The sequence below is a fragment of the Ceratotherium simum genome, chromosome 3 (genome assembly GCF_057802395.1).
Source record: "Ceratotherium simum simum isolate JZ-2026a chromosome 3, ASM5780239v1, whole genome shotgun sequence".
Taxonomy (NCBI): Eukaryota; Metazoa; Chordata; class Mammalia; order Perissodactyla; family Rhinocerotidae; genus Ceratotherium; species Ceratotherium simum.
Window position 1 is genome coordinate 58,120,725 of NC_141902.1, and position 12,946 is coordinate 58,133,670.

Here is a 12,946-nt window from a genome sequence, read left to right on the forward strand (position 1 = left end):
TTGTACTTGTACATTCTTCCCTTGCACTAATACCCGGTTCAAGCCCCACAATATCCATGAAGTCTTCCTTGACCATCCCTGTCCATAGTGACCTCTCGAGGGATAGTAACGTAAGTGTCCTGGAGTACTACTTTTCCATTCAAGTATTTACGTCTTATCTCTCCAGCTAGTGGTACCTAAGCTCTTTGGGGCAGGCCTTGGGACGCCCTAGAGTTCCAAGCACAGAGCTGGATGAACACATAGTAGGCCCTGTATTTGCAGTCAGGATCATGTGACTGACATCTAAAAGGAAATATTAGACCACAACAATGTCAGATTACGCAGACATGTTTGCTAAATAAATAAGCAAAATGTACTCCTTGATACTCTACGACTACAAATTCTATTTCCATAAAACCCAACTGTTATCTTCAATACAGCCCTATCCCTGGGGAAACCCCTTAGGAACTTGGCTCAGACAGGGTTCAGAAACAGGTACCCAACCCAGACACTGAAGACAAACAGAAACAAGGTAGTCATAGAGGACAGCAGGCTATTATCACCATGTAGAATACAACCCCATGCATGCAGACAATGTGGGAGAGTTACAATTTCAGACCGCAACAGACAAACTAGCTTAGGAGCACCTGGAAGGTCACAGGCAATGTCTGGTAAGAGAGCTTGGGAGGAGGCTCTGTCTCACAGCAAGAATGTGCCTCACCAAACATGGATTCTTTAGGGCTTCCCCTTCTATATACCTCATGTCATTCCTAAGAATGCATTCAAGGAACCTTTCCAGGAGTGTAAAAGAGAGGCTCCAATATCTCATTAGCTGAGTCAGCCCTTGGCCCACTATATTCTCTTATAGGAAGGAGAAAAAAGACAATAAACAAAAAACAAACATACAAAAAAAACCCAAACAACAACAAAATGTCCATCTCTCCCCCAAGAAGGAGCTCTCTTTTTCTGTGAGACTCATATCCTACAGACACAGGAACCAGCTGAATCAAAAAGAAAAGTCACAGATTTTTTCCAAAGTAGCTGATTTCCAAGTTAGAGACCAAGCTGCAGAATGTGAGATTATCTGGCAATAACTATCCTTGGGGTTGTGAGGAGTAATCTAAACAGTGATACAGTAACTCTGTCCTCCCACCTCTGTCCCTCGCTGTCTGATGATAATATCTGATCGTATTAACTTGGGAAAAAATTCACTCAGCTAAAAGTAAAGAGATATTTTGGATACTGTGGGATACAGTTGTGATAGGAGGAGTCAGCAATGAGGTGGGTTTGAAAGGAAAGAAGGAACAGATTAATTCTTGGGTATAGGTCTGCCCCATCCCCACCTTGCGGATCTAGTTCCCCAGTCTGGGTGGTTATGGCACAAGGTGGCATAAGGAAGCCATTCAGTGTTCCTAAGGCATTTTGTTTGGCTTTGCCAATCCCAGCCTAGTCTGGTCTGCTCCCCTAGCATGTGGACTGGAGAGAGGGACTCACCACAGGTTGAGCATTTTCAGGCAGCTACAGAGTGTGTAAAGAGAAAAACACAGAAAGGAAGAGAGAAAGAGAGAGAGATTAGTCCACAGAGGTGAGATGGAAGCGACTCCCTGTGAGCCATGCAAACATGCAGAATGTGTCTGTGTTTAGTTTCTTCCTGTCAAGGTAGGGTGAGTAGGCCCAGGCCACTTGGTCCCCACACTAAAGGGGAGGGGGCAGGTGACTGAAAGAAGCATCAAGGTGGCAGCTGGATCTCAGTGAGGGGTAAGGTAAAACAGAAAGAGTTGGTGGGAGCCCCAGGGTGGGCTTTCCTGGGCAACTTCAAGGAAGGTAGCAGGAGAAAGAACAATGATCCTACCTATAAGAATTCACTTAAGCACCAAGGCCAAGCCATTTTGGTTCCCACATGAAATCTTACTGCGCAATTTGTTAACCTCCCAACTATTCTGAGGGAAAGCAAAGTCTCTAGGCTTTTTCTAAGTCCAACATACCTGACCAAAGCAGCCAGCAGTTAGCTCTTCCTCTAGCGGGGAGAAAAGGCTTAGGAGACACTTTACCATAGCAGGAGATGACTCAGAGGAAGAGGGTCACTGCTCTGGATTAAGGCATAATTGCTAGAGAAGGGCCTGAATCCCATTCTTATTAATTTTGGAGGAAAATGAGGTCCACATTTGCTAAGTAAGTCAATGGATAACCAAAAATTCTTGTGTTCTTACCACAACAAAAATTAACCAAAAAGCTGCCTTGCCTCACTACCCTTCCAATCATACTTAAACAGGGATATGTGTCCTTTAGCTAGAGAAAAAGGAAAGTTAAATGTTCATTTTATATATAGAACAAAAACCAAGACCCTGTTATTTCTCTCCTCCTTTACACAAAACAAGCTGGGTGGGCCGGCTCCGTGGCTTAGCGGTTAAGTGTGCGCGCTCTGATGCTGGCGGCCCGGGTTCGGATCCCGGGCACGCCCCAAGGCACCACTTCTCCGTCCAACGCGAGGCTGAGTCCCACGTACAGCAACTAGAAGGATGTGAACCTATGACATACAACTATCTACTGGGGCTTTGGGGGGAAAAAAAATGAATAAATAAAATCTTTAAAAAAAAAAAAAAAAAAAAAAACAAGCTGGGTGAGGAACTCAAAATCAAAAGCCTAGAAGTGAAGGTGTCCCACAGTCTCCCCAGTACCCTAGTTGAATCTTAATATAGGCAACAGCCCCTTTCTCCCACAAGCAGGCTGCATGGACAAATGGCATCACAGCTGCGCGCAATGAGGGGTTGTCTGGGACGCCTTGTGCTTCTCTAGCTGTGACTTCTTCCCATGAAAATGATCAAGAAGGTGGACACATGGCTTCCCCCTCCCTCCCCCCATACACATAGAAAGCCATGAAGAAAAACACATGGCTGCACCCTGACAGTTCCCTGGGCAAGATGGACTGGCAGCTCGCGAAACCACTAGGAGAATCAGCACACAAAATACCCTCAACTATGAGCTTTTGGACGACATTTGGTCAAATACAATTGCTCCCCTCTGGTTTCCACATCGTTCAGAAGGCCCAAACCTGGACTGGTGGCAAAGAGGCAGAGAGGTCCTTTTTGGTAAATGGGGAGACTTTAGACTCTCTTTACATCCGAGAGTTTAGATTATGCCAGAAAAGAATACGCCAGATTGAAATCTGTTTGTGTGAATGGCCCCCTATCTTACACACAGGACACAAACACCACACTCACATACACAATTAGTGTACACATTTACCAAATGAAATGAGATGAATGGGTTCAAAAGATAAACCTCTATAGGGCATATTATAAGACTAAAGCCCATTCAATCTTGGTATTCAAAGTATACTACTAAATCTAGAGCTAAACTTCTAAGCTTCAAAGTAATAGCCACAATGGTGACTTGGCAGTGAGGTGGGGGTGGGAATGGGTACAGCCATCTTTCAAGCCCAGACAATGTTTGGATCAGACCACATCTAGCACAGTGGTTCCCCACCTTGGCTACACATTCGAATCACCTGAACTATAAAAATTCCTGATGCTCAAGCCATATCCCAGATGATATCTCTGGGGCCAGGATTCAGGCATTTGTGTTTTCTAACATGCCCCAAAGTGCAGCCAAGGTTGAGAACCCAGAGGGTAGGAGTACTACATTGTGTATTTGAGAGAATGCAGTTTTGTCATGGAAAGTGAAAAATCGTGAGTACCATCAAAATCTCCAAAGTCTCTGAGAATAGGGAGCATGTTTCCATACTCAAAATGGTCTCCTCCTGGCATTAAAAACTCCCCATGCCCTCCTTATGTATGAGGGCCTTATATAAACCGTGGGAGTAGCATCTGAAGCTGCTTACACTTAGCAGGGACTCAATAGTAGAGAATCCAAGTCATCCTTTTTATCTTTTGTTTTTTATCCACTGGATAGGAATCCTTACATCCTGGCTTTCCAAGGAAAGGACCTCTTGAACGCAAAGTGAGCTCCTCATATAGAGGGGCAGCAGAGCAGAGTAGTGGGCAGGGGGGACAACCATGCAAAGTGTATCTGAAAGGAAGGAGAATGCAAGTGTTGATCAGCCTCTCACCATCTTATACCCAGAAGTATAAACATGTTCTGGCTTGTACTTAGGCTATCTGGGGGCTCAAGAGACCTCTTAGGGCACAGTATCACTATAAATATGTTGCCTACTTCTGAGAACAAGATACTGCAATAGCCTGAATGTTCTCAAAGGGTTTACAAGAAAGGTCATCCATATCAAGCTTGGCAGCAGGTACTGATTTGCAAAGGACTTCTCTCTCCCTATCTCATGTCTTCTTGGAGTTTAAATCTGGATCTGAATTTGGGATGGGGCAAAAAGGGAAAGAAGTAATAGAAATGCTGCTTTTGCAGCAGAATCAACAGTTATTTCACCTTCCACCCCATAGTCTAAGAGTTCAAACACAGACCATGCAGAGAGCACCAAAGGGCTGGTGGTATGGGCAGGGCAAGACATTCACATGCAAGGGAAGCAGAAAGGGAGTAGGGTAACCTCCTTACCCTACTGGGATTAGTGTGAGTTCCCTTCCTTCCCAAGACTCTTTCACTCACAGGTACAGAGCCTATTTTTCTTGTCTGGCTTATCTGAGTTTCTCTGAATCCAGAATCACTCAAGTGAGAACAAAATGGCCCTGAAACCCTTGCTCCAGGACTATACACACAGAGTGGTTAGTCAAGAACCAGAAATCTAATGCTATTCAGCATGACCCATGGTTTATCTAGATAAGCAGATACTTCTCTGTGTCCCACAGGAAGCAAGAAGTTCCAGGGCCCCAAGAGGCTCACGACTACTCTCTGTTGTAGCTTTTACATCATGATTCTTTTAGTTCACTATTTTTTGCTCCACGTGGACCAGAAAAATGTGACTGCCTTCCCAGAAATCACAGCTAAAGAAGGGCAGCAGCGGCTTTAAGGTACCATGCAAAAAATAAAACAAAGGAAGAAAGCTGTGGACACAAGCATGAGGAATCCAGTCTGAGATGAGCAGCACACAGAGAGAAAGAGACAGAGAAAACATTTTTCAACCTATGACTCAAGAGCCCCCTTGCAAGATGAACGTACTTAGCTTCCTCCACTACCTCCACCTCAGCATGAGCTGTGATTGGTGCATTGGAGTGGGCTCCTGTGGGGTCATCGACATTCAGCTCTCCATTGGTTGAGCTAACCACCTGAAACAGAAAGATAGAGTGTGAAAGACACCATGGCAACAGGAGCCTCCTGCCAGCACCAGACAGGGTCACTAAGGGAGATCTAGTCTCTAGCTTAGGTACTAGCCAGGCAGTATCTGGAATGTTTGTTTTCCTGGGTTGAGGGGCCAATTGTCCTAATTTAGGGAAGGTTTCCAGACTCACATCATGAGACAACACAAAATTCAATGATGTAATCATAGAATGATGATAATAACTTCCACACTGAATGCCTACTCTGTGTCAGGCACTCTTCTACATGTGTGCGTGCGTGTAAATTTAATCCTCACAAAAATCCTATGAAATAGGTCACATTACTCTCTATAATTCCACTCCTCTCAGCTACAATTATATATAGACTCAGTGATGATGTTAAAAAAAATCCTAAAAAGGAAACCAAAAGTGGGTATCAGAAACTACAAGCAATCACACTTTCCTTCAGAAATTTCTTCGTGGCTCTGATCATTAGTTTGAAGTTACTCAAATAACAAGACTGCCACATCCTCTCTGGTGAGAGGGCAGACGATAAGGAAATGTTTTCCCTTGGAAGACCAGTCTTATTTCAAAAATCTTTATTTCAGGTTCAGTGTCATCCCATTTCTCACTGATGGTCCCCGAACTGTAACTGAAGGCTCTCACTCCTGTCATCTGGTTAATGTGGACCCGATCAGGCTTCTCTTGCTTGTGCAGCTGCTTCTGCCACCTGGTTTCATTTCCAGCACATGATTCCTGTTTATGTGGGTGCTGGGAAGTGAGAAAAGGGACCCCGCTGGACAAACCACTCTGCTGTTAAAGACCTTGGCTGAAACATGGGAGAGAACCACAAAATAGGATAAATGGTTCGGATATCATATGCCCTTGGATAAGTAACTTCATCTATTTGAGACTGTTTCTTACAGGCTGATGTGAGAATTATACAATAAAATGTATGAGACACTGTCTGGTACAATACCTGGAACACAGTAATGGAGGCAGCATAGAACAGTAAATAAGAAATGGGCTCTAGACTTAGCACTGGGTTTGAACCCTAGCTCTACCACTTACTTGCTGTAGGTCCTTGGGCAAGATCCTCAACCTTTCTGTGACTGAGCTTCCTAATCTGTGAAATGGGGATACAATGCTGCTTACCTAAGTGGGTTACTGTGCAGACGATCCACAGAAAGTGCTTAGCCTAGTGCCATGGTACATGATAATGGCTCAATAAATGTTCATATTGCTGTTATTCTCCCACCATAAATCTTTATTCCTATCTCTCTCTAGACCTGAGGTCCTCACCAGCAGTTAATCTGCAAAAATTTCCTGTACAGTCATAAAGAGGAAGGTTGGGGGCCGCCTGGTGGCGCAAGCGGTTAAGTGCGCGCGCTCTGCTGCGGCGGCCTGGGGTTCGCTGGTTTGGATCCCGGGTGTGCACCGATGCACCACTTGGCAAGCCATGCTGTCACGGCGTCCCATGTAAAGTGGAGGAAGATGGGCACGGATGTTAGCCCAGGGCCAGTCTTCCTCAGCAAAAAAAAAAAAAAAAAAAAAGAGGAGGATTGGCAGATGTTAGCACAGGGCTGATCTTCCTCACAAAAAAAAAAAAAGAGGAAGGTGGGAGGAAATATTAATATAAGGAGTCTTTGGGGTATTTATTCAAGGAGAAAAGAGCAGACAAAGGGAATACTGCTTACTAACAGTCTATGCCCACCATTATTTCTAAATCAGAAATATTTATTGTTCTTATTAATAATACACACTTTAACAAAAATTAAAACAATGCTGTACAGTTAGTCAAAGAAAACTACAACATTAAATTTGGACTTACCAAAGGGAGACCCAAATTTCTGCCAGTCATCAAATTTAGAATCTCTGATTAATGGAACCACCTGACCTTATTTACCTCCAGACATGATATAATAATTACTATATAACATTATCTATGCAGTATTCTCGCCCCCCTCCCCCAAAAAAGTTTTATCTGAATCTAAGTATGACAGAAAAACATAGACAAATACAAACTGCGGGACATTCTATAGGACAAGCGTGGACTATTCAAAAAAGACATATTTTAAAAACTGTTTTTTCTTTCTTTTAACACAGGGATGACTGTTATAGATTAAAAGAGACTGAGAGATTGAAAAAGACTGAAGAGGCATAACACCTAAATGCAATGTATGAACCCTGATTAGATCCTGAACACTATAAAATTGAGGGACAGTTGGGGGAAATGTGATATGGACAGTACATGAAATATTATGGAATTAATTTTCTTAAATATGACAATAGTGTTATTGGTTACACGAGAGAATGTCTTCATTCTTAGGAGATGCGGGCTGAAATATTTTGGGATAAAATGTAATGATGACTGCAATTTACTTTCAAATAGTTTAGCAAACCCCCTCCGCTCCCCCCTAACTCACACAGAGAGTTAAAGCAAATATGGCAAAATCTTAATAATTCCTTAATCTAGGTTAAGGATATACACAGGTTCATTACACACACACACCCACTTTTCTGTAGATTTGAAAATTTCAAAATAAAAAGTTGAGAAAAAATCAGCAAAAATAAAAAGTTGAGGAGAGAGGGTTTACAGATTGGAGAACCACAGCTCCTCAGGCTAACGCTGTTTTGTTAATTTCCTCAGCCTACATTTGCTTCTTGTGGGCACATTCTGGCCGCACACTAGTGCTAATACTAGTAAGTTCATTCTGTGGGCACAAGGGGTTAAAAGAGAAATCATAGTAAGTTTTTTAATATGAACAATTCAGGAACTAGACAAGATGTTAAATAAAATGTCTTGGCCTCTACTGACATAAACAAAGCAGGAGTAAGCACCACTACTGTGAATTACTTGGTGACTTTGGGTCATGGTGCCTGCTCACAGCGTTTCACATGTCTCATACTCTAACTTCTCCTTGCTATGAATTGCCACTTGGCCCACAAGCAATGCCCTTGGACAATCTAAGGAAGAAGAGGTTATCCCCATTTTACAGACTAGACATCTTGTATTGAATCAGGCACAAATGGGAAGCTTACCACCCGCTGTCTAACCTTAAACTTAACTGCACCTAAAATATACTCAGGAATCAATAGCTACTAATCTGGCCCTTTAGAGCAGCCACTTAATTATTTCAGGTTGGAGGTACAGGTTGTCAAACCACTGAACTGCTGCCTAGATGCGCAGTGGAACAAACATTAGTGTAGGTGACCGACGGGCTGGATTCCAGGCCTACCTCTACCATCAACATCCTCTGTGAGCCCTGGTTTCTAATTCTGTAAGATCAGGCCAATAACCTTGGTCCTATCTACCACACAATTACTATGACAGTCACATACAATGATGTCTAGGAAAGCAATTTGAAAAACTGTAAAGAAACCTTATTAATGTAATGAATTATTAGTATTTTTAACAATATCATTTTTGTACTTTTTCTATTGAATTTTTTAGTAAAACGTCATTAAAAAATAAGCTTTATTTGTGTACCTGAAATACTGACATTTATTTTGCTGTAATCACTATTAAAATTAATCCCACATTCCTCTAGCTATATTACACAGGACCAAAGTAATTAATATCTTATAGGATTATCCATGAAAGAGATTAAGGTGAAGTACTATTCTGACCTTATTCCTTAATATCCCTTTTAGGAAACTCAAATATTTGACTTAGTTCCATTTTCAAAATGTTAGTGTGAAGAAAAATCAGAGCTGTGTACCAAAGGAAGCAGTACTTTAGCTGATAATCAACATTTCAATCCTACTTCTCACAACTAATATATTTGGTAATTCTCTACTTTAGCTTCTCCATCTATAAAATGGGTATAATACTGACCTCAACAAGAGTTGTAAATAATTAAAAATTATAAAGATTTGAGCAAAGCAAATATTAGCTAAATGTTAAATGTCATTCTTAAGTCTTATGCCCTTGCTTGGTCACGGAGATTTCTAGATATTTCCTATATGTTTTAATTTAAACAACTTGAGAGTCATCTTTTTGAAAGAGAAAAACGCACTATCTTCTTGAATTTACGCCTTCCACGTATGGAAGATGTGTGGAAATACTGGAAGGATGGGAACCATAACGGGTCTGCCCACTAAAAAGGTTGGAATGGGAGTGTCCATGCACCTCATCAGAGCAAACTCTTCTCATTTTGGCATTCTGCATTCCCTCCCAGGGTCATGGTGTCTGCAGGTCATCCAGGTTAGGCCAAGCATGCTTTCACCACATTATCTTTGGGAAGTGACACAATTCAGGAATATGTGGGCATCTGTTGCTAGAAAGGTACTGCTAATTTGGTTTGCAAAAAGCACAGCCTTTACGAGTTTACAAAAATTGGTGCTAAAATCAAAGAGGCAGATACAGTGAGGAGCAGCAGAGCTTAAAGTAGTATTAGGGAAATGGCACAATTGCCTGTCCTCTACCCAACTGCCAAGGAAGCTGGCAGAACTTAGTTTATAAAGAGTGGAGGGAGGGTGTATTTTGCAAAAGTGCTGCCAAAAACTAATTGACTCCAATTCTTTTTTTTTTTTTTTTGTGAGGAAGATCAGCCCTGAGCTAACATCCATGCCAATCCTCCTCTTTTTGCTGAGGAAGACTGGCCCTGAGCTAACATCTAGCCTATCTTCCTCCACTTTATGTACGTGGGACGCTGCCTCAGGATGGCCCGACAAGCGGTGCGTCAGTGCGCGCCCGGGATCCGAACCCGGGCCGCCAGCAGCGGAGCGCGCGCACTTAACGGCCACGGCACGGGGCAGCCCCTAACTGACTCCAATTCTAATCTAAAGACAACCCCTCACAGTGGACAATAGGAAACACTATCCAAATGAGCACCCATGTTCTAGGAACACAAATCTAGTAACCTAAACTGTTCAGATACATCTGACTATGTGGGGTTTCCTTTTCAAAATTATTATTTTTGTTTTTTTTTCTAATTACAAAGTAAGCATGTTTATTATAAGAAAAAAAATTAGAACATTAAAAAAGACAACATAAAAAGTGCAAGTTTCCAGTGATATCATCACAGGGAAGTAGCTTGTGGAAAATTCGGTGTATGTTCCTTGAGAACAAGGGTATGCAAAGTATTTATGTAAAAGGAACAATAGTAACTATTTTAGGTTTTGTGAGCTATAGAGTCTGTGTTGAAACTATTCAACTCTGCCATTGTAGTATGAAAGCAGCCACAGACAATACGTAAACAAATGAGTGTGGTTATGTTTTAACAAAACTTTATTTACAAAAACAGCAGAGGGTGGGATTTGGCCCACTGGTTGTATTTGCCCACCCCTACCCTGCACTGTTTCTTTTTTTTCCTTCTGCATACACTAACATACATGTGTGTGCGTGTGTATGTGTATTCTCTTTTATATAATAATTTTTTCATACATATGTGAAAATAAATAGAAACAGGGCCAAATTTTACACACTGTTTTATAATTTGCTTTTTCTGCAACACATCTTGGACATTTCCCATACTATCCAGAGATTTACCTCTCCTCACTGTATGGAAGTATTATATTTTAGTTAATGCTGAACTGATGAACATTGAGCTGCCTCTGATTTTCCGGGATTAGAAACAAGCCAGCAATAAACATTCTAGAACTGGACTGTCCAATACAGTAGCTACTAGTCACGTGTGGCTACTGAGCACTTAAAATGTGGCTAGTCCAAATTGAGATGTTCTGTAAATGTAAAAAACACACTAGATTTCAAAGATTTAGTAAAAAATAAAATACATAAATAAGAAAATATCTGTAATATTTTTAATTTCGACTTTATGTTGAACTATTTTAGACATATTGGGTTAAATATATTTTTGGTTTCACTTGTTTCCTTTTACTTTTTTCATGTGATTACTAGAAAATTTAAAATTACAAATGTGACTCATTTCTTTTAACAGTATTGTTCTAGAACATATATCTTTAGTATCTGTGCATTTCTGAGGGATATGTATCTGAAACTAGACTCACTGGATCAAAAAGTGTAGATATTTAAGATTTTAACAGATATTGCCAAATTACCCTCCAAAATAGCTGTAATTCACATTTCAACAACAGTAGATGGATAGGCTGTTATTAAACTTACAAATTTTTGTAAATGTGATAGACAAAAACTATTATGTGTATATATGTACATATAATATTTACATTAAGTTTTATTTTATCAAGTCATATAAGCACCTTGTGTAAAGAATCAAGTGTTTCTACAAGGACTGTCAGGAAAAACAGCAGTCTCTCCTCCACTCCACCATTTTCCCTTCCTCTATAGCTGATTCCTTTGTTTTCTACCTCCATATCTCTGAATGACACGCACCTGAGTCATCATTTTTAGGCATTATGGTCACCTTTTCCATCCTTCTATTCTTCCATTACAGTTTATACTGTCATTTTCACTAGATCAATTCTTAGGGTTTACATTATGACTATTAAAAGCTATTTACAGCTGTGCCATAAAGTATCCCATGGTTATTTTTCCTTCCCTGTATAATTTGTTTTCCTTGAAGTTAATTAATTATCTTTTAAAATTTATCTTTACTTAGCTTTTTATACATTGGTTGCTAATCACTGATTCTAACCAAACTCTCTGCAATTTATCTAAATAGCTACTTTCAAGATATTCTGACATATCAGTATCCTAGCCATTTCATCATTTTGGTAAAATTGCTCTCAAAGCCTCCTGACCACCTCTGTTTGGGACAGGCTGTCCTCTTCTACGCCTGCATCCTGGGATCTCCTAACTTTTTACCACTATATTGGAGAGTCCCTTTGCTTCTTTCCTGTGTTGAATCTCTTATTTCTTGGATTCCATATACTCCTCTTTCTTGGTTTATTCACTCATTTTCACAGTGCACACCCTCCTGCAGCTTCATAAGAAAGGGTGCACGAGAAGTAAAATTTTTGAGACCAGGGATGTTTGAAAACATCTTTATTCTATTTTTTTTGTGTGTGTGAGGAAGATCAACTCTGACCTAGCATCCATGCCAATCCTCCTCTTTTTGCTGAGGAAGATTGGCCCTGGGCTAACATCTGTGCCTATCTTCCTCCACTTTATATGGGACGCCGCCACAGCATGGCCTGACAAGTGGTGCATCAGTGCGCGTCTGGGATCCGAACCCGGGCCACCAGCAGCAGAGCACGCGCACTTAACCACTATGCCACGGAGCCGGCCCCACATCTTTATTCTATATTCCAACCAGATAGACAGTTTGGCTGAGTACAGAATTCTACGTTGGAAAAAATTTTCCTTCAGAATTTTGAAGGCACTGTACATTGCCTTCTAACTTCCAGTACAGCCATTCAAAAACAGAAGTTACATATACTAATTCCTGATCCTTTCTTTGCATGTGACTGTTTTTTCCTTCTGGAAGCTTGAAGGATCTTCTCTTTGTCCTCAGTGTTCTGAAATTTCACAATGATGTACTCTAGTGTTGTTCTGTCATCCGTTATGTTGGGTACCCAGTAAGCCCTTCTGATGCTGAAACAAGTCTCTACAAGTTCTGTGAAATTATTCTCTTAATGATTTCCTCCCCTCCACTTTATCTGTTCTCTTTCTGGAACTCCCACTGGAAACTGGACCCCCTGGACTCTCCTTAAATCTTATATTTTTTTCTACTATTTTCATTTTTCTGTCTCTTTGCTCTACTATCTGGGAGACTTCCTCACAACTTTATCTTCCAAACTATTAAGTTTTAAATTTTTGTTTACAATATTATGTTTTTAATTTCCAAGAGCTCTTTTTTTGGTTTGCTCTTAGAATGTTTTTTTTTTTTTTTTTTTTTAACTGA

The 12,946-nt window shown here is 40.9% G+C and overlaps 1 protein-coding gene across 5 annotated transcripts in view; it reads right to left on the bottom strand.

Moving 5' to 3' along the window:
* CSNK1G1 (casein kinase 1 gamma 1) overlaps positions 1 to 12,946 on the bottom strand; it is a 196,623-nt gene that overhangs the window by 8,504 nt on the left and 175,173 nt on the right. For 4 of the 5 annotated variants that reach the window (XM_087428414.1, XM_004421683.3, XM_014780816.2 and 1 more), the window contains one exon: positions 5,062 to 5,168. The exons of the other annotated variant lie outside the window; for it this stretch is intronic. In XM_087428414.1, coding sequence (XP_087284540.1) covers positions 5,062 to 5,168 — 107 coding nt within the window. The remainder of the gene's footprint in view (positions 1 to 5,061; positions 5,169 to 12,946) is intronic. 5 annotated transcript variants of the gene reach the window in all.